The sequence below is a fragment of the Typha latifolia genome, chromosome 7 (assembly GCF_019914945.1).
Source record: "Typha latifolia isolate L0001 chromosome 7, TyphaL0001v2, whole genome shotgun sequence".
NCBI classification, from domain to species: domain Eukaryota; kingdom Viridiplantae; phylum Streptophyta; class Magnoliopsida; order Poales; family Typhaceae; genus Typha; species Typha latifolia.
The window spans coordinates 1,713,499-1,735,333 of NC_133092.1; the positions used below are offsets into that span (position 1 = coordinate 1,713,499).

Below are 21,835 nucleotides of genomic sequence, written 5' to 3' on the forward strand. Positions count from 1 at the left end.
ACTTATTGCCTCGTAGTTCTATAAACCGAATCTATAGTAACAACTAGTAAATGCCAGCTTCAAATTCCCATGCTTAAATTTGACCTCAAAAATCAAATCCTGCTCGGCAAAATAATTTTGAGTTGCGTATGCCATCTACCTCGGTCTCAATTTTCACTCTTTTGGAGCATTCGCTTAATGATAGTAATGGCTTAACTACCTCCTGTCCCTCGGTGCTTTTAATTGACAGTCTACGTTCATGGGGGGTTGATCTGGCCATGTGATCCCAGAGAAAAACACATATTCCCACATCCACTAAAAGTTATTTAACTGCTGATAGAAACGTGAAAAAGGAACGGATCGAATATACATAAGTCTATGCAATAGGGAAAAGAATCTCTATAAAGCGGCAATTCCCACATCACAACCAGCAGAGAGGACTAGCGACAGCATATGGCTTCTATCTCTTTCCCTTTTCTTGACATCATCTACTCAGCATTCTTCTTCCTCCTCTTCTCATTCTTCCATCTATCCAGTGCCTCTCAACACTACACTGCAATATTTAGCTTTGGGGACTCCCTCTCTGATGCCGGTAACCTTCTTGTGAATGGAACCCCTCCCGAGCTCACCACTGCGAGGAGTCCTTATGGCATGACCTTCTTCCGCCGCCCCACCGGCCGCTGCTCCAATGGCCGTCTCATCGTCGACTTCCTCGGTATAACTTTATTCACCATCTCACATGCATTATCCTGCAAGAATAAGAGCAGGGATAAATAGACAGATAGACAGATAGGGAGATTATTCGTATCTACATTTCTTCGTTATTTTCTTGTAGCTGAGGAATTTGGACTCCCATTGCCTCCGCCATCTCAAGTTCGCAAGCATAACTTCCACAAAGGAGCAAACTTTGCGATCACTGGTGCTAGTGCGCTTGATTTCTCCTTCTTCAAATCTAAAGGCCTGGTGGATAAAATATGGAATAGTGGATCCTTAAGTACACAGCTACAGTGGTTTGAGTCCTTGAAGCCTTCTCTCTGCCGCACAGAGCAAGGTAAGTTTATTCGTTTTAGCCCTCACCGTTATCACTAATTACATTTCTTAGCTTACAGTATATGTAGAAATGAATAATTAATGCAGCTTGCAAGGACTACTTTGGAAAGTCCCTCTTTGTAGTAGGAGAATTCGGAGGAAATGACTACAATGCCCCTCTATTCTCGGGTCGGAAAATGTCCGAAGTGAAGACTTACGTGCCCCACGTTATAGCATCCATATCGAGGGGTATTGAGGTAACTACACAATGAAACGAAAAACTAATTGTAGCTCAAATTTCATCTTCTAAAATTTTCTTCTCTTATTTATTTATCCAGAGATTAATTAGCCATGGGGCTAAGGATTTGGTGGTGCCCGGAGTTCTACCAATAGGATGCTTCCCATTGTATCTTACACTATACGGGACTAAGAATAGAGCGGATTATAACCCAAGAACTGGGTGTTTAAGGAGGTTTAATGCCTTGGCATTCCGCCATAATATGTTATTACGCCAAGAACTTGAGAAGCTACAAAGAAGGCATCCAGGGACGAGGATTATGTATGGGGATTATTACACGCCTACCATGAGATTCGTGTTGAGTCCTACAAGATTTGGTGAGCTCCCTTTTTAATTTGCTTTAATTAATTATACAACTTTTCCTTATCAATGATGAGATATAAAGGTCAGTTGGCTCCATGGAGAGGAACGATTAGGATCCGATAAAATCTTTATCCGATCCGAACCATATATGAACAGTGGTGCAATTAATAAATTAAGTGGAGTTTGATGGAGACGATCGAGCTCTAAATCTCTAATGGAGAGATATAGAGATGAGTACTCAAACGTGGGTCTTAATGAGCTGCCCATTAAAAATTATTATCACTTTTCACGTATACCGTGCTGATAGTTTACCCTTAGCTTCTTTATTTTTCCCTCTATAAATAGTCGAGAGTAAGATATTGATAGTCGAGCGGTCAAAGTACCAGATAAGAAAATTTATATGTAAATGGACAATAACTGGTCTTAGTTTAATTAACACTTTAAAATAGGATATAAATAGCAATAGACTACAAGATGATGGGACTCACGAGTTGCCCACATGTTCCATCGATCGTGCATGTCTCCGTCCACTGGTGACTATTTTCTAGTACCACCTCTGAACCAATGTCTTATTCTATGGATACACAGATCTATCTATGTCCTATATCTTAATATTCTCGGATAAACGGGTTTATTCTGGCGTCTTACCACTTGGGCAACCTTGTTTTTGTCTAGATATATACATTGGATAGTGAGTAATGTATAATAAAAGTCTTTCTTTCTTGGTTTCAGGATTTAGCAATGGGCCTCTAAAAGCTTGTTGTGGAGCAGGAGGAGAGGGTTCGTATAACTTTAACCTGAAAGCCAAGTGCGGTGAACGAGGGGCAAGAGTTTGCCGGAATCCATCCACTTATGTGAGTTGGGATGGTATCCACTTAACGGAAGCTGCTTACCGTTCTATTGCTCGAAGCTGGCTCAAAGGTCCATATGCCGACCCACCCATTCTGAGATAAAGTTAGGCATTTGCATGCAGTGAATTCATTGTTGGAGTTGTTGATTCTTTTGTGCAGATCGATAGACATTAACGCTTTTAATCCTGTTTACATGTTCATCTACATAAAGTGTTAGTTCTGATGGGACTGCTCTATGATGGCAATGCATTTTATTTAATTTATTGCTCTGGTTGTAAAGCGTTGGTAGTGTCTTTAATTAGACTTTGCTCGGAATTTAATGCAGCAGTAAGAAGCAAGAGTTGTGTTACATGAGTGGCGTTATTTAGATTTATTTTAATATCTTAGAGTATTTTATTATAATTTTCTTAAGAATAAAGCTGAATCAAGAAGCCCTCTAGATACATGTAATATTAAAAGCGTTGCCATCTCATCTTCCCGCTGCTCTGACAAGAGTTGCCGTCAGAAGACTGCATTCTGATGATCCTCGGACTGCTTTTATAGGGTTCGTCCATAGAAACTATGTTGTTTCAAGATCTGTGTTGATCAAGGTCGCCTCCGGATTCGGTACTGACAGATAATCTAATCAACTTCGATGATTTTTTTGACCCTACTTCCAAATTGGCCGGGATTGGAATCGTGATTAGGGATCATGATTGCAATCTTCTGGGTGTCTACACAAAACCAGTCATTGCCTCCTCCCCACCGGAAGTCGAGGCTCTCGCCCTTAGAGAAGGCATGTTCCTTGCTTCTCAACAACAACTCCCTAACGCTATCTTTGAAGGGGACTCTAAATTGGTGATCTCAAACATTCAGAACCTGGGTGACCCACCTTGGGTCATTCACTCAATCTCAAACATTCACAAGCTTTCGGGCTTGTATTGTTTTCAACTCCTTCCGGGAATGCAGTTGTCCTACGGACTGGGTTGCTCGACGGGGTAGGCTAGGACAGTCTCTCTTTTTTGGTAGAACCTCCTCCTTATCTCCTGATCTCTCTAATTGTATCTCTTTTGACGCGTCCAAAGTTTTTTTCTCTTCGGATGAGTAAATCGTGAGGAAGCTACAGTTAGCTGGTGAATCTATGTGATTTGAGTATTGTCTCAATTAAATCTTGCCATTTAGTATTATTTATTTCTGTCAGCCTGTAATGGGGCTTTTCAAAATCTCTCCTACGTTCTGTGCATCTATGGATGAGAGAGATGATAAACTTGCAAGAAATCAGATCGACCCTACACTGTTGCTATAACTAATAAGTCTTAATGGATTCCAACATTGCATGTGGTGTCAGGTATGGAACTGCAACATATTATATAATAATGGAAGTCATATATATCGCCTTCGTCTTCTTACATACGACGTATTCAACATGGGAACAACTTGGCCATAACAAGTAGCTCATGTTTCTTTTCTTTTCTCCTCTCCTCTCCTGGGATTGCAACAGGAATACAAGAGGTAGACATGTCAGAGCACATTACACTGTAGAAGAAAGAAAGATTCATAACCCAATGAGATTATTTGAAGAATTTTTTTATACACGTAACATCAATCTAAGGTCCAGTTGCTTTCCAATTGTATCTTTATTCCGTTGAACAGCAAGTAGTTCATTAATTGGTGGACTTAAAAGATAGAAGAAATGAAGTGCTCCACAAGCTAAAGTAGGAAAGTAGCAGGAAGGAGCAAAGTGGAAGGCAGAGAAAAGGGGCTTCGCCCAACAAGAATGCACCAGGAAATTAGTACGAGCGAGATCGCGACGAGCTAACCAACTGAGCCATACAACCAAAACAATTAAACCAAGGGAGGGGGGAGGGTGATCTCTCTCTCTCTCTCTTCCCCTCTCTCCCTCTCTCCCTCTCTCCGAATTAAAACCTCATCCACGGGGAGTCTGTTTGAACTCATCTTTCTTGATTTTGACAGTTTCACAGAAAGAGCTAGCTTATGTCATGCATGTGTACGTACACACCAGCTCAGAAGAACAAGCGAAATGCTGCTAGCTATTTCATAGAAAATAACAAGTATTTAATTTCCTCAACGAAATTAATCTCTCTTCGTCTGCTCAAAAGAAGAAGAAAATAACGTTCTGAATGATTAGAGTTTGACGCCCAATAAATTTGGTTCTGCTCGAATCTTGTAAGCACTTCCCCTCCAAGTAGTAGCGTCCAGATCGAAGTGAGCGTCTCTCGGAGATAAGGGCGAATTAAGAAGTGGGGGCCTCCTTTTCTGCACAACTTGACTTACGGAACCTTATCCTGACTCTACCGAACCGAAATGGGCCCTCTTTGCATAATTAAATTTTGCAAGTTGATCCTTTTATTATATATTTACACCTAATCAGGGCTCAGAATAGTATTTAACCACATCCTACATTGCACTGCTGTCTGCTGGCTTGGAAAACTATAGATATATGTAATTCACTACAACAGAAAAACAAGTACATATTCTAGAAGGATTAAGGAATCTCAATACTTCTACAAGACCCCCAAACCACAGAAACCCTTATCCTTTCAACAACTTAGCCTGGTGGCTACTTTGACGCCTATCAGTCTCTCTCTCTCTCTCTATATATATATATAAGATAAAAGTTATTATTTGTAGGTGCGACCAAAGTTGACCTGACGTGACATTTAAATAGATTTAAGTTTAGTCTAATTAAGTTTAGATCATATATGAGTTATATTCTTGTTTATTGAAAGAGTTAATTTTGGCATGTATAATCTATTTATCATCCGAATAACTTATTTATAATATATAAAAAATTACTTATTATCCGAAAAAATCCATTTGCAACCTGAGTAACTTATATAAATTCAAATAATTTATGTCACTCAATAACTCATTTATAACCTAATATAATTTGTTTAATAAACATGTCGTATTTGTGTATGCATTACTATGACCTAACCCAAATTGATCCAACTCGAACCTAGCTAACCTAACCCAATTGCTACTCTTAATTATTTAATATTATGCTATGAATACTTAATGGTAAGTAATATTAAGAATAATTTTACGTAGACCCCCTAAATATCATCATTATTTGCACCCCTTAAACTATTAAAAATATCTCAAATACCTCACCCGATTAGTTTTCTCTTTATCTTTTTTATTTATAAGTTGTCACATGCAAGTCATACAAATAGCAACGGAGGTGCAAGTGAGTGTAATGGTGGTGAGATATAGTAAGATATAGTATAAGAAAGGAAGAGATGAAGACACGAAGAAGCAACGGAGGATAAAAAAGGTAATAAATTTTTAAACACTAATACGACCCATTTATTAAACGAGTCATTGAGTGTCGCAAAATATTTAATTTTTATAATTTATTAGAGTTATAAGTGACTTTTTTTAAATTATAAACAAATTAGCTAAGTCATAAATGGGTTATCGTGTCCTAATTAGATTGGCAGGTCGACTCATAAAATAGGATAATCTAATTGAGGTAATAAATACGAGCATCCTATGTTTAATAATCAAATTATTCCGGTTGAGTTTATGAACTAAATTCGATTAGATTAAATTCGAACTCGTTTAAAGCCAGATTATCACATCAAACTTATTCAATTTTTTTAAACCATTATAGCCGTATCAATACTCTTATCCGTGTTTTCTTTAAAAATGCTACTATCCATTTTGGAGCTACTCTTACTTTTTAGTCGGCTTTCATTGACTTGATGAGGAGTAGACGTGTCGTCCACTTACCTTGACTCAATGAGGATAAAGTATATGGCATCCAACTTTAATTGGTAAAGGACGAGAAGCAGAGTACCCAACTTTCTCTATAGTTTTTTTTTGTTTTACCAAACCTGTTATCCTTTAAATTTTATTTACCAAACTAAATTACCATTTAAATTAATATTAAAAATATTTACTTTTATAAAAAAATACTTGTAAAATATTGAATTTTATCACCAATTTATCTTATAAATTTAATATTCTACTAAATAAACTTATGATATAGATGCTGAACTAATAATAATATATTTTTTTAGTATTAAATTTATAGTGTGTTTTAGTTTTGTTTGCTTGCACTTGGAAATCGGCAATGGATATACTTTGAAAAAAAGTTGTTATATTTTTAGCATTCTATCGTATCATATGGGCGGCCAAAAGATAAAGAGGGATTAAAGAAAGCTCCTTATAAGGATTACAAAATTATCATCTTGTAAAGCGATTTGTTAGGCCTTATATGCCAATGTGCTAACAAGCAAACGACCATGATAGACAAGACTGCGGTCACAAAAGAAAAAGAAAAGGAGAAGGAGAAGACTACTTTATAGAGAACTTAATTTGGTTTTGATGCAAGAAAAATATTATCTTACCCCTTGTTTCTTTTTAACCTATTACTACTACATTAATAGGAGTTGATGTAAATGGATCAAAAAGATAAAAAAAAAAGAAAAAGAAAGAAAGAGAGGAGAGATTTAATCACGAATAAGAACAGAGGTCTTCCTCTTTTTCACAAACGTCAAACGTGTGGACACTGGCATATGTTGATCAATTTAAAACTTGAAGTGTTTAATAATAAGAGATAAAAAGGAAAGCAATTAAGATAATTTTATCTTTTGACGTTTAATAAGTTATATATACTTAGCCAATTAATTTATATCCGGGAAAGAATAATCTTAGAAAGTTGATTGAAAGCTAGCTTTCGCCTGGCAACCCAACAGCACAACATCCAACGACTCGGAAAATTCCAGTCCAACCAATCAAACTATTGAGTCCCCCTAAGATTGCTTAGTAAGCTATCCAAAATTAGCCCCACTAATTAATTCAATGTCTTTCTTGCACTCTTAATCTTCGCATCGTTACTTAATTAATTAACCAATCTTATCATTAAGGGTTAATCACACTTAAACATTAGTAAAGAAGACTACAAAATGGAGGTCATCGTTTTCAACGTGATGTGAACTGGCAACTGACATTAATATAGAAGACGACATTAATATGGATGGAAGATGACGATTGTAATTCCAACCTACACGCAGATGGATGTGGAAATAAATAAGGACTGCTCGTCTAACATGCTTTGGTGCTATCAATTGATCAATGATAACGAATAGACTATCATAAAACGTGTGTATTCGATTAAAAAATGAGAGCAAATCGTTTGAGGATTGGATTAGAATATTCGATGTTTCAACACAGATCAATATGGAATAAGATAATGTTCTTTCTTTTTATATATTTCTAAATAAAAAAACTTATATTTGATTAAAATAGCTTAATACAATAAGCACATGAAAAAATGAGAAAAAAATTATTATTATAGCACCCAAGTTAAAACGATGTCACTAGAATTTGAAGTCAAAAATATCTCTATAATATAAGCCCGGTAACTATATGAATGCAATGTTACGCATCGTTTGATTAGTGCATAAATTTTATTTATTTGTAAATTAACTTTCTTTAACTTTCTCTTTCTCTCTAAAACGTTTAAACACATGCCACCCACCTATTTAGCATGATCACCGTACTTTCCTTCATAAATCTAAATTAGGATAATTTTGTCAGTGGGATAACTACGTTTATGAGCTCTTTAGTTATTAATTAGATGTAATCTAAGATATATAAGTGCGTGCGATTCTTCCCTAGCTAATAAATTTCAGATCTATGTGCCCACGGGCAAAATAAGGGCATCGATTAAAACAACTACTCCCTTTGACTCTTGAAACAAAGGAGTCTTCCAAGCAGGAGTAGCTGACGTGTAGCTATCTTTACTAATTAGAAAAGAGAGAACAAACGTGACGGCCTTCAATTCAACCTGTGAGTCTAGCTGTTCTCCATGTGATTATGAGTACCTAATCCTCCCGAAAAGAGATCTAATCGATCGAACGCAGACCATATATATCTTTTCCCGAGCAGTGAATTAATTTAACGGTCGATCGATTGATGGTAGCTGCTGCTACGCGAAAGGGAAAATTATAAAGCTAAGTAAAGATGAAGGTAACAAAAATGACTTGCCAACCGATCGATAACTATCACTATATATATATAGACTTCGTTGGTCTCTCTCTTTCTCATATCTGACATCTTAAATTAAATCATCCATCCACCTCTCTATCAAAATGAAGCTCCCTATCCTTCTACTCTTCCTCCTCTCCTTCTCCTTCCAATATTCCTCCTATGCTCAATCTTACAACGCATTATATAGCTTCGGCGATTCGATCTCCGACACCGGAAACCTCTGCGTTAACGGGAACCCTTCATGGCTTACGACGGCGCAACCCCCCTACGGCGAGACCTTCTTCGGCCGCCCTACCGGCCGATGCTCCGACGGCCGTGTCATCGTAGATTTCCTAGGTATACATATATCACTGACAATTAATTAACGTAAATATTCACGCAAGGTTAGCTAGCTATATATATATATATATATGCACGTTAATATTAATGGAAACAGTTATCTATAATGGCGTTAAGTATCTGTTCATGGCTAATGATGTAGCTGAGACATTTGGATTGCCATTACCACCGCCATCTAAGGCAACTGGCAAAGATTTCAGCAAAGGTGCAAATATGGCCATTATTGGAGCCACAACACTCGACGCCTCCTTCTTCCAGTCTATTGGAGTTGGTGACAAAATATGGAACAGTGGCCCATTAGATACACAAATCCAATGGTTTGAACAACTAATGCCAAGTATTTGCTCCCAAGGTATACATCAACTGTTACATATATTGACTTACCAACTTATTAGAATAATTTCTTATAAATGACAAAAGAATATATATATTTATATAAACATATATACTTTAATGCAGATTGCAAGAACTACTTAAGCAAGTCGCTATTCGTAGTTGGAGAATTTGGAGGAAATGACTACAATCCTTCCTTGTTCTCGGGCAAGAGCCCAAGTGAAGTTAGCACATATGTGCCTAAAGTTATTAACGCCATTTCTAAAGGTGTAGAGGTACGTGTTATACCTAATATTAACCTTAATCAGTTAATCACTGTACCTACATGATTAACTTTATCCGTCATTTTATTCGGATTACAGAAAATAATCGGACTTGGAGCGGTTGATATCGTCGTTCCTGGGGTTCTACCAATTGGATGCTTTCCGATATATTTGACCTTATTCCAAAGTTCTAATCAAGGTGATACTGATCAAGCTGGATGCATGAAAAGTTTCAACGATCTGTCTTCCTACCACAACTCGCTGCTACGTCAAGCACTGGCCAATCTCCAGAGCAAGTACTCCTGGACAAGGATAATGTATGCTGATTTCTACGACCAGTACTACCAAATGGCCCAATCTCCTCAAAGCTTCGGTACGTTTCCCTTGGTTAGGACAATAATTTATTCGCGTTTATAAGGATTAGTTAACTTTATTCTAGAAAGTTATACTGCCATATAATTTTATTAGTGGAATTGGATGTGAAAGAGACTTGGGTGGAGTCGATTAATTGATTAACTTCCCTAATAGTAGTTTAGGCTAGTGGATTCTTAATCACGCACCAACTCTGGTGCAAATAATGGAGACAAGGGGACCATGATGGGGGGTCTAAGTCAGCTAGAATAAATGCGTAGTATTAATCTAGGTCGATAATTGGTTGAATAATTGGAGCATCAAAGTATCATACATATATATATATATATAGTGTAGATTTATGGTAGAATAAAGGCCACGTCCAAAAACTCAACTCATCATGGTATTCCTTCTTAAGCTTTTGGTTACTTTTTCGATAAAATTATCAAATATACTTGGACGTGAGTTTTCTTAACTGACAGTTACTGTATAAATTACTCTAATAGTTTTCATCACTACTTAGTTGTCATGTCTTCTCCTTTCATTTAGTAGATATTATTGTCCACAGTGTTCATTGTCGATAGTGACTATTTTTTGTTTGGTTTGATAGAAGAGCCGTATACAACTAGTCTTATTATTTAAAACATCGTGATTATAACCCTGATACATGAAATGAGACAATTGCTAAATTAGTAAACCTTTGACAGTGAAACTTCTGAAAAGGTTATTCCTCGTCACTTTGTCACAGCATTTTTAGTGTTATAATGCAACAAGGAAAGACATGAAGATAATAACCAAATCCCCGTTGATATATGTCAAAATTGACCTCCACTCACATATAAACAGAAGGGCCATAAATATATGAAAAGATGTATCATGATGGCCTCATTTAGAAGATTCTTTCATACAAGCTGTTAATCGCCTTCTCGATTGCGAAAAAGACATCCATTACTTCTACTCCCAGATGAAGGGGTTGTCAGAATTCGGCTTATATATATTTCTAGACTACAAGATTATATAAAATTTTATCATTTGATTCTGTATTTATATTATAAGATTAATTTTCTTAATGGACAATTACTAGAAAGATAAGTAAATTTTTTTAAGATTAATGTAGAAGTAATAGGGTGTATTCTCTATTCTGTCGGCTATTGTTAGGTCAAAATTAACTCGACCTATTTATTTTGCGGCAGGATTAACATATGGTTTCAAAGTTTGCTGTGGGGCAAGTGGGCAGGGCTCATACAACTACAACAATCAAGCGAGATGTGGGATGTCAGGCTCAAGCTCATGCTCTGATCCCTCTCAATACTTGAGCTGGGATGGCATTCACCTGACAGAGGCTGCTTATAAATCCATAGCCAATGGATGGCTCAAAGGTCCCTACTGTAACCCACCCATCTTGCACTAGAGCTACGATTGCCAAGCCAATGAAGTGATTGTGTTATAGATAGCGTAGTGGTTGAAAGAGCTCTGGAATAAGAGTTAACTGTGAGTAGAAGGCACCAGCAATGGGAATTCTGGGTGCCGAAGTGTTGCAAGTGTTGATTATAATTTATGTGACTACTAGGTATTGTTTCGAGTGTGACATTTGGATTTCTTTCGTGAATAAAGTTCAATTATTTTTTGTTTTGTTTCTGAAATAATGAATCAGTTGGGAGTTATAGGTACTAAAATAGAGCTGTCTGTCCATGAACAGGCAATTCTGATTACAACTCTACTCTTCTAATTTTTCTTATCCAACATTTTTATGATTGGACGAATCACACCCTACGACTATAATTCTTGTGATGCATTCTTACTTATTATCTTTCAGTCAGATAGTTCCGAGAGTTAATTGTATGAGGTAAAGTCTAAAATAGAGGAACTCAAAATACAAATATTGAAAGCACCGGGGGCTGCTTCAGACTCTGGGTTTGACTTAGCTCCTCGCTCAAGTTGGGCCGACTTTATTTGCCCTGTCTCAAGCCCGTGGTTGCTACCTTAATTTTCTAATCCTGTACAGTGATATACCTAGTATTATCTTAGGCATTGTTTGCTTTAAGTTCAAAGGTCCAACTAAACTAGTTCAGAGACTCATCTTAACGTTGGTCAGTAATCAAATAAATTTTTTAATTTTTTTTATACCTAATTAAGTTTATTTTTCAAAAAATTAAGGTTAAAAAGTAAGACTAACCTATCGAGTTTGAAGCTTAACCTTAAACCAAACATTAGATATAAAAAAGAAAAAAAGATGTTTGGTTACTGATCTAGATTAAAAGATGCTTGTGTCCTTAAACTCAAAGCAAATAAGGCTTTATTTATTTGATGTATTTTTGCAATTATTTTTTATGAGTACTAAAAGTTTAATTTTAAAAAAAAAAGGACACGAGCTGTTGGCGTGTCTTGGATATTTTTTTTCATGTATATTTATCCCAATGTCCACAATGTAATTGAATTTATGACTTGTGTCATAGAGTAACAAAACTCAATCATTGAAGTAAAGAAATGCTTATCAAATAAGTAACTTTTAGAAGGGTATACCTAAACAAACAGTACCCAATCTTTTTTATCACTGGAAACCCCAACCTACAAGAATGTGCCTTCAAACTTAAAGAACTAGCGAACAATTGTGCTACCTACCCTAGATTGCAGCACAAAGTACGCATAACTCTATCCACCATTAGTTAGAATATCTATCCAAAAAGGTGCACAACCATCCATCTTATCCCTGGCATTATTCAACAAAGGCAACTCCTCATGTTTGACTGCAGCTAGCTGTTCGTTATCACCATTAATTTGATAACCTCCAGCAGCCCACAAGGCCACGTTTTATCCATCTCATCACCGTTATTCCCATAATAATCTCCACCTTATCCTTAATCCCACTAGAAAACTATCCTCCCCATTACCTGAAGCATTGCTAGCTATATATACATTTCACCTTTTGGCTACCTGCTGAACTACTAATACAATCGAAGTTATTCTTTGTGGGTAGTAGAAATTAACTAAGAAAGCACACAGGACAGTACTACTAATTAAGAGTCTTAATTAACTTGATGCAAACTTAGTGGAAGATTCAACTCCCAGACTCTTTATCTATTTATTGACCTCCCTAAGTAGATAAGAAATAGTGATAAGTTTAAGCAATTCATGTGGGAATTAGAAGATTAGATACCACTCAATCTTCATAATTAACAAGTTCATCAAAGAAATTAAGTTGCATAATTATTTATGTGTTTGCTTCTTAGAGTATTAAAACCACCAAGTCAAAGTGTACAATGACAATTGCATACTACCAAACAAAGGGTTTGGTAAGTAAATAGATTGAGCAACCTACCAAGACCTTTGTAGGGCATACTTGACAGCAAAGAAATTGAGACACTAAAGCTATCATTTAATGTTGTGGATCAACTATTATTAAATATTTTTCATGAGCTATTTACCAAACTATAGTCATTATATATGAATTATTTTTTCCACATCAAAACAAATATTTTGGCAATCACCAAACCATGCACCGACGGCTACTGCAAACATGGGTATAATGCATGGCCTTAGCTGTTGAGCATGTGAGTTTCAAATAAAACTCCACCTACGTTTGCTTGCATTCTTAGTTGAATTAAAAATAGATCAAAAGTGCTACATCCGTCCATATAATATGCAACTCCTAAGATTCAAATCATTTTGGTTTCATATTTATCGTAGATACCTTTGTTTACGTGTGATTCTGCTTTATGGTGGATAATCTTTTATAGATTACAGACTATAAGGACATATTCTTAATCAATAAAATTAAGAGATTTCTAAGATGAAAAATTAATATTTAATTTTTATATTTGAGAATAAAGAAGAATGAATCGGTACTGAATAAATTTTGAACTTGATTATAATTGACATATCGACGTACATCTCTATTTAACATATGTTGATAAGGACCTTTTAACGTTGATATAGTCTCTTGATGAAGGTCAACCTCCCTTTGGAAGAGTTAATAGTAATTGTAAATGTTTTATTATATTCTTCAGTTGGGTTTAGATAACTATTGGTATCTAATTAATGTTATTTCTGGAAACCAATAGAAGCATCACATTTTTCTCTCAACATTAAAATTAATCGCTAAACCAACTTATATCCTCATAAAAGTATAAGTAGGAATGTTATATATATATTCCATCCTTATTAATCATCCACATATTCGTAATCGTGCAGTCAAATTTGTTCTAAAAAATTTAAAACCAATTTACTTCGTAAAATGACACCATATATATTATAATTCAAAAACATAATAATATATAAAATTATTTAATATTAAAATAATTATACTTAGATTCAGACTGTTACTAATTTTTATAAACACTCGTATCTTTAGTAAACATCGACCTTCTAAATTAAAAAATATTTCTCACCTGATAATGTAAAATATTAAATAACTATTTTATTCTTAATTATTTTTTCTTCTAAAATAAAGTAAAATAATTTTTAGAATTAATTCGCATGACGTTCAATATTATTTAAAAATAAATTTAATAAATAGCTAACAAAAGGAGGGCATTTCAGAGTATTTCTTTTTTATATAGTAAGTAGTTAAAGAGATTTTTGTGAACATGATCAACCGTTCGGAGGTTAAAAGTGTAATTAACCTTTTAATATTCTTCTTCTCTTCCGGACAACAAACAAAAAGGAAAAGAAGAGGAGAAGCCCAACTAGTCTTGTAGACTAGAAGAACCCCAGTGGTCAAACACCTTCCCTTCTCTCCTCCTCTTCCCCCTTCCTACCATGAAGCTCCCCTTCGTCATCTCCCTCCTTTTTCTCTCCCTCCTCCCTCCGCCCTCCTCCTCAGCTCAGCAATACGCCGCTATCTTCAACTTCGGCGACTCCCTCGTCGACGCCGGCAACCTCTGCGTCGACGGCATCCCTTCCTTCCTTGCCACCGCCAGGCATCCCTATGGCATGACCTTCTTCGGCTACCCCACCGGCCGCTGCTCCGACGGCCGATTGGTCATCGATTTCATCGGTATATATCATCATCTTAACCTCTTGCTTCTCTATTTTATTCTCCGCTAGATCTAATTTGTTGTTACAGCACAAGAGCTGGGTCTTCCATTGCTTCCTCCGTCCAAGGCCAAAAATGCCACCTTTTCGAGAGGAGCAAACTTCGCCATCACCGGCGCCACCGCTCTCGACATCGGATTCTTCGAAGCAAGAGGTCTTGGCAAGACGATTTGGAACTCCGGATCCTTGCACGAGCAGATAAAATGGTTCGAGGAGATGAAGCCCTCCCTTTGCGGCTCTCCCCAAGGTTTTTTTTTGCTTGTTTTAATTTAGGTAAAGCCTCCGTCTTTTGAACTATTCTAAGCTTTTCGAATCTGGTCGCAGATTGCAAGGAATTCTTTGGCAGATCTCTCTTCATCGTCGGCGAATTTGGAGGAAATGACTACAATTCCCCCTTGTTTGCCGGCAGAGAAATGAAGGAAGCACATGAGATTATGCCGGATGTTATCGAGTCGATCTCAAAAGGGATAGAGGTATTATGATAACCTCAATTAGTCAATCAAAGATGAATTTTTTTCCCCCTCCTTCTTCATCGAAATCTTTATATGGGGAGCAGAAATTGATCAGTGAGGGAGCTGTGGATCTTGTGGTGCCTGGGGTTTTGCCTATCGGGTGCTTTCCAGTCTACCTGTCTCTGTTCAAGAACCAAAAAGATGGCTACGGATCAAGGAGTGGATGCCTTAGAAATTTCAATACCTTGGCTTGGGTACACAATTCGATGCTTAGACGTGCGATTGAGAAGCTCCGGATCAAGCACCCCGATGTGAGGATCATGTATGCCGATTACTATACTCCGGTCGTCCAATTCATACTCCATTCCCAAAAATTCGGTGAGTATTTAGATCTCTCCTTCTTGCACTTGGTGGATAAGCTACGATTACTCTTCTATTTGTTTGATCATTTGCCCCAAACAATCACTTGGTATGCTTGGATATAAATAACACATATTTTATTTCTAGTTTTCTTGTTTACTTGCATGCACATATCGGGTGTCTGCAATTTCGCCTTTCTATTTTTTCATGATTGATCATTTGCCCCAGTTGGCCACCTGGTTTGTAAACGGTCTTAGGAGGCTGTAATGATATCATACTTTACGAGGGTCTTGCCTGGAAAGGTTCATTGAGAATAAATTAATGTTCTGTTCGACCAAAGATCCAATCTTTCGGACCTAGCTCTAAATTTGAAAAATGGTGTAATCCTTAATTGACGAATGATATCCGAAACTGATATAATCTTGTGGGAAAATGTTTATGATGATAGGGTGTTAGTTATTGTGAATAGTTGCTCTTTCGAATGGACTCATTGGAAAATGCATTATTGAATGCGTAGACCTCTGAGGAGTGAGGGCTATTCTTTTATTTTGGCATCCTTTAGTACTTAATATTAGAACAGTTAGCTGTATCTGGCATCAATGATCAACTCATCTTCTAATGTTCTTTGGTTCATAAATTTTTTGAAACTAACAGGAAAAAGCCTCACAAAAATGGCATTCCCCAATCTTTGACATTTTTCATGCATTGTCACTATTGAAATTTACCTCCTGTCAAAGAACCAAAAGCAAACCATAAATTGAGTTCCTTTACATTAACTTGAAAAAATAATGATGGAAATGACAAGGTTTATTGTTCATTCTTATCACAGGGTTTTTGTCTCAGCTTCCAAGAGCTTGTTGTGGATCAACTGGACGAGGCTCATATAACTTCAACATGACATCCAAATGTGGTGAGCCAGGAGCTTCTGCTTGCGAGGATCCATCGACCCATTGGAGCTGGGATGGGATTCACTTGACTGAAGCTGCTTACGGCCACATCGCCAAAGGTTGGCTCTATGGTCCTTTTGCTGATCCACCCATCATTAAGCCGCAGCGTCGCTAGAGCTGTTGCATTAATTGGATCTACCAAATAAGTTAATATAGCAATCAGTCAATCGTAACAGAAAATACATGAGGTTGGCATTACGGATGCTTCGGTGGTTCAAGTTATTTCATTCAGTCAGCTCGATATTTCTTTATTCATTTGCTACGCTCGTATTGTCTCGCATTATAAGAAATTAAGGTATTCAAGAGCTCGATATTTCTTTATTCATTTTCTGCCACTCCTTTTTTGTGTGCTATGGTCTTTGTCTTTTAGGAAGATGCATAAATGATAGAAACCAATGCTGTTTTTGGCTTAAATTTGGAAAGGGTTGAACACTCGAAATCTTGTGTATCGCCAGTTTGCCATAATATAAATCTCTACTAGTATCCATGAATATATGACACATCATCGAATCATTTAAATCTTATATTTTATTAATAATTTATAAATATTTAATATTTTTGCATATTATTGTCTTGAATGATCAGTAGCTTTTTACTTATATAGCATCTTGTGAATTTCTCATTTAATATGACCATTAATTTTGCTATTAAGTAATTTATTATAATCTATTGCCATTTCATTTGGTCTTGTTTTATGAATTTATATTGCTTCTGCTTCCTCCAACCGTGTGCTTACAGCAACCAACAGGACAGCACTTGTTTCTATATATTTAACAGCATAAAGCCGGAATCTCAAATCGGCCACCTGTTTGTTTGGCTAATTGTTATGCATTAATTCGATAGTAATAGTTACTAAAATTCTTATTTTAGTTATAATAAATAAAAATTATTATTCTTATTTCAACTCTATTCCATTCACACATCTATGAAACTGAAACTATAGATTATATAGCTTCTTGGTTTTATAAGTTGCACTTCCTAACTTGTGGATGAAATGCTATCTCTGGCTCTCGGGAAAGGAAAAGAAGAAAATGACAACCAACATCTTACTTTTATGAACTGGAAGATGCCACCATTGATTTCGATAAGAACATATATTTTTTTTTGAAGTAATGATAAGAACATTATATCTGGTCAAGAATAATCCTTAAAGTTAAGTGATATGATTTTTAAGTCTAATAATACCCTCTAAAAGATGATGAAGAAAAGAAGAAAAAAGAAAAAGAAAAAAAAGAGGGTCGAGCATTTCTAATGTTTGCCTTAGAAATAAAAGTAACCAGGCTTTGTCCCAAGTATGCCTCTAAACCTATGAGGCCATGAGTTATTAGATTTGGGGCCCCAAAATTTGAAGTATTTGGTCTTATGGTGGTCTCAGTTGGATACCAAAGAATAACAACAATTAAAGAGAACAATAAGCTTACTTGGTCTTGATTGTTTATATTTTTAAGAAAACGAAAGACCATACAAGATAATAATGAGACCAAAATCCGAGTTTGAAACTCTTGTGTCTAACTCTCTGAATGATATATAAAAACTAATTTTTTATTTATAAATCTCATGAAACATACTTGATTAATTTCCAATATCTAAGATGAGCCAATGTGCAGCATCATAGCATCTCTTGTAAATATTCCTTCTGGCAAATAACTTAGCGATATCATCAATGAGCTCATTGGGGACTTTCAAGATTATAATTATGATTAATTTTTAAAAAGACATTTATGAAATATTCATGATGAGTGGCTGTTAAATTTAGTATTTAGCAAAAATTACTATACGTGTGCACATAAATGGAGTGGATGAGTCTAAAGAGATGCAGTATGGGTATAAAATTATTTCACTAATGATCGTTCTCTCAAGGTATAATAATCCTTATTATAAATATTAGATCCCTTCCCTTAACTTTATATATTTGAATGATCAAAATCCTTTTTTTTTTCAATTTAATTAGGGCATTTCCCCATTTCTTCTTAAAAAAAATTCTCTTACATTTTAGATGTTAAATATGTCCACTAATATTTTTTTTTTAAAAAAAAAGATCTATCAAAAACACTCCTTCTGTTGCATTTTACCTAATTTTGTTTAAAAGAAAAACACCGTGCTATTAATCTTAATTACTGCAGGGTTTACTAATTAAAAGGGCTCTGTAAGGTCTGCCGCGGAGGAGGTGGGCCATACAACTGCAACCTTAAAGCATTTTGTGGTGTGCCAGGTGTTAAGTGCACGTAGTAATCCATCAAAACTTACGTTATTTGCATGGAATGGCGTTTCTTCTTATTTTCCATAGCTAAATAAATATTTGTTATTCTACCCTGAGGATTTCGTTTATTTATTAGGAAGAATAATTTTTACATTAATAGATGGATTATTTTTTAAGAAAAGGTTTGTATGCAAATATTTTATCATTCAAATATTAATTTATCAACTATAGTCTATTAGATAAAATAAAAAGAAAATAGTGTGATGATTTTTTAACACGAGTCACACACTAGATTAAAAAACTTAAGGGTTAATCCATCATAAAAAGAAATATTTAACATAAGATATTGCTAGCATAAAAAATATGGCATAAAATCTACCTTATAAGTGAATAGAGTAATAGAAGATGCTAGAAAATGCATACAAGGTAAAAGTTCTTCCAAGGCAACTCACAAAACGCAGTTACTGTTATATGATTTTACTTAGATTTTTTTCTACAGAACTAACACACTTATTTGCTTGAAAACAGTTCAAATTCCTACTTGTGAAATTTTTTTCAGTATCGGTAGAGGAATAAATCCTAAGCCTAGAAACATGGCATTAACGTCTTTTCCAGTTATGTTTTTTTTTTAATGATCCCAAAATGGATTCTTAGGATGGATGATTGATCCCGTTATAGCAAGTACTTCACGTCTGCACTGGAAGGTTTTGATGGCAGAGTTGCCGATGGAGACATATAAATATGAATCTTATTCGTTCATGGTCTCATGCGTCTATCCACCTCTAGTTAATCGAGCAAATGAAAGGGCTCTTATTCCTATCCCTGTTCCTCTTCCTCTCTAAGTTCTTCTCTCTCGCCAACGCTAAGTACAACGCCATCTTTAGCTTTGGGGACTCGTATACTGATACCGGTAACTTCGCGGTCTTAACCAACTCACCTGGCTCGCCTCCTTATGGCATGACCTACTTTGGCCACCCGGCCGGCAGAAGCTCCGATGGCCGTTTGGTTATAGATTTTATTGGTATTATTAAATTTCCGGTACCATCTTATTTAATTAAATTATTAGATAATCATAATTTTAATTTTTTGAAAGAATTATATCTTACTATCTTGTGATTAAATATAAATTTGCTTCATCATCTTATAGTTAGAATAGTTAAAATAATTGAGTTGGCTCAGACTTGGCTTGAAAAGTTTTGATAAGACTCAAAATAATATATAATAATATGAGTACTATTTTTTAGATTATATTATACTTCTGTTATATCTTAAATTTTGTTTAAATAAATTATTATGTATTCTGATATTATAGAGTTTTAATAATTGTACTGTATCTTTTCTAAATACACGGAGCTCACCGGTATAATGTTTTGTTATGTAGCTCAAGCATTTGGGCTACCATTGGTTCCACCCTACTTAGCTAAGAGCAATAATTACAACCAAGGAGCAAACTTCGCTGTTTTTGGAGCGACAGCACTTGGCTCTCAGAATAATACGTCGACGAAGGCACAACAGCAGGGCACTTCATTGGATGTCCAATTTCAGTGGTTCGAGGAGTTGAAGCCTTCGCTTTGCAACACACCTCAAGCTTGCAAGGATTTGTTCGCTCAATCCCTCTTTTTGGTTGGAGAGATCGGTGGGAACGATCACAACTTCATGTTGATGGCCGGAAAAACTGTGCAAGAAGTGGCAAGCATCGTCCCTAAAATCATCGCAGCCATTTCTGCCGTCGCCGAGGTAGCCCTACTATAGTTTAATCTGAGGAATAAAAAAGAGAAGTAGAATAAATTGACACTATCCAAGTACGTACCTACTTGCTTGCTATTCTTTTTTATCCAGAAACTTATCAACGAAGGTGCGACTACTTTGGTGGTGCCGGGGATCTTGCCTACCGGATGCGTGCCGGTCATCCTAACACGATTCCCGAGCCAAAACAAAGACGACTACGAGCCTAACACCGGATGCCTAAAGAATTACAACGGATTGAGCAGCCTCCACGACGCATTGCTTCGCAATGCAGTGACTGATCTACGGGCCAAGTATCCACAAGCCAGGATCATCTTCGCCGAATACTATCGCGCAGTTATCGATTTCCTAAGCAATCCAGCAAACTTTGGTACGTACATTCATACACATATTGTATGTATATATACATCACATGAATGTTGTGTATGATTATAATTTGTGTTGATGTTAGGATTCACCGGAGGATCTCTTAAGGTTTGCTGTGGAGGAGGTGGGCCATACAACTACAACTTTAGTGCTTCTTGTGGTGGTCCTGGTGCCAGTGCATGTAGTGACCCATCGACCTACGTGAATTGGGATGGAGTCCATATGACCGAAGCTGCTTTCAAACAAGTTGCCACGGGTTGGCTCAACGGGCCTTATGCCGATCCACCCTTATCAAGCGTTCCGAGTTATCAACTCGCTCATTGAGTCACTGACGAAAAATAGAATTGTAGCTAATAAAATACTTGTTCTTTTACAAGGAATTGAATTAATGATATTTAGAGTTGTCTCTCTTACGGTAAATTTATTGATTACATTATCTGAGATGGATGTGACAAAAATAGCATTAACACCGGCATCAACTACTTACTTATAAAAGTGGGCAACTTGATTTGAAATTAATTTTAAATTTATATATAGTAATTAGGTTTGAATTAATATAATTTTGGTTTGAACTAATTTTAAGATCGAGCAAGCTGATCAATAAATAATTTCAAACTTAATTGAACTTGAAATAGATCCAATAGTGAATGTTATATCACAATAAAGAAAAGAAAATTATTAATATAATAGGTAGGTAATTAAGCAATGAAAATGATATCTAGATCAGAATACTCTATATGAAGCTTATTCTTGCACCATATAGTAGAGAGAAAATTCAATAACTCTTCGATGGCGTAGTTAGCTGTCAAGTGCATAATTAATTGTCAGTATTTAATCATGCATATCCACCACACTTTGTTTCATCCCCTTCAAATCTATCACACACTTATCCCCTTGCTCTGTCTTTCTGCACGCTCTGCTCCAATTCATCAAGGCACACATTTTCTTATCCTGGTATTCTCCTCACCATAAAAATTATTGGTA

General features: G+C 36.0%; 4 protein-coding genes across 4 annotated transcripts; all 4 read left to right on the forward strand.

Moving 5' to 3' along the window:
• Positions 1–355: 355 nt before the first annotated feature.
• LOC140792185 (GDSL esterase/lipase At5g45910-like) lies at positions 356–2,809 on the forward strand. The gene is made up of 5 exons (XM_073143029.1): positions 356–694; positions 815–1,030; positions 1,117–1,265; positions 1,347–1,623; positions 2,342–2,809. The coding sequence occupies exons 1-5, from the start codon at positions 433–435 to the stop codon at positions 2,560–2,562; spliced, it is 1,125 nt and encodes a 374-aa protein (XP_072999130.1). The 5' UTR covers positions 356–432; the 3' UTR covers positions 2,563–2,809.
• A 5,641-nt stretch (positions 2,810–8,450) lies between these two features.
• LOC140791789 (GDSL esterase/lipase At5g45910-like) lies at positions 8,451–11,392 on the forward strand. The gene is made up of 5 exons (XM_073142441.1): positions 8,451–8,796; positions 8,942–9,151; positions 9,259–9,407; positions 9,495–9,768; positions 10,940–11,392. Exons 1-5 carry the CDS (start codon positions 8,562–8,564, stop codon positions 11,155–11,157), a joined length of 1,086 nt encoding a protein of 361 aa, XP_072998542.1. The 5' UTR covers positions 8,451–8,561; the 3' UTR covers positions 11,158–11,392.
• Positions 11,393–14,326: 2,934 nt separating this feature from the next.
• On the forward strand, positions 14,327–16,864 carry LOC140791788 (GDSL esterase/lipase At5g45910-like). The gene is made up of 5 exons (XM_073142440.1): positions 14,327–14,742; positions 14,812–15,027; positions 15,105–15,253; positions 15,337–15,610; positions 16,422–16,864. The coding sequence occupies exons 1-5, from the start codon at positions 14,505–14,507 to the stop codon at positions 16,652–16,654; spliced, it is 1,110 nt and encodes a 369-aa protein (XP_072998541.1). The 5' UTR covers positions 14,327–14,504; the 3' UTR covers positions 16,655–16,864.
• Positions 16,865–19,537: 2,673 nt separating this feature from the next.
• On the forward strand, positions 19,538–21,175 carry LOC140792130 (GDSL esterase/lipase At1g28600-like). Its single transcript, XM_073142970.1, has 4 exons — positions 19,538–19,760; positions 20,121–20,476; positions 20,579–20,855; positions 20,937–21,175. Exons 1-4 carry the CDS (start codon positions 19,538–19,540, stop codon positions 21,173–21,175), a joined length of 1,095 nt encoding a protein of 364 aa, XP_072999071.1.
• Positions 21,176–21,835: the final 660 nt, after the last annotated feature.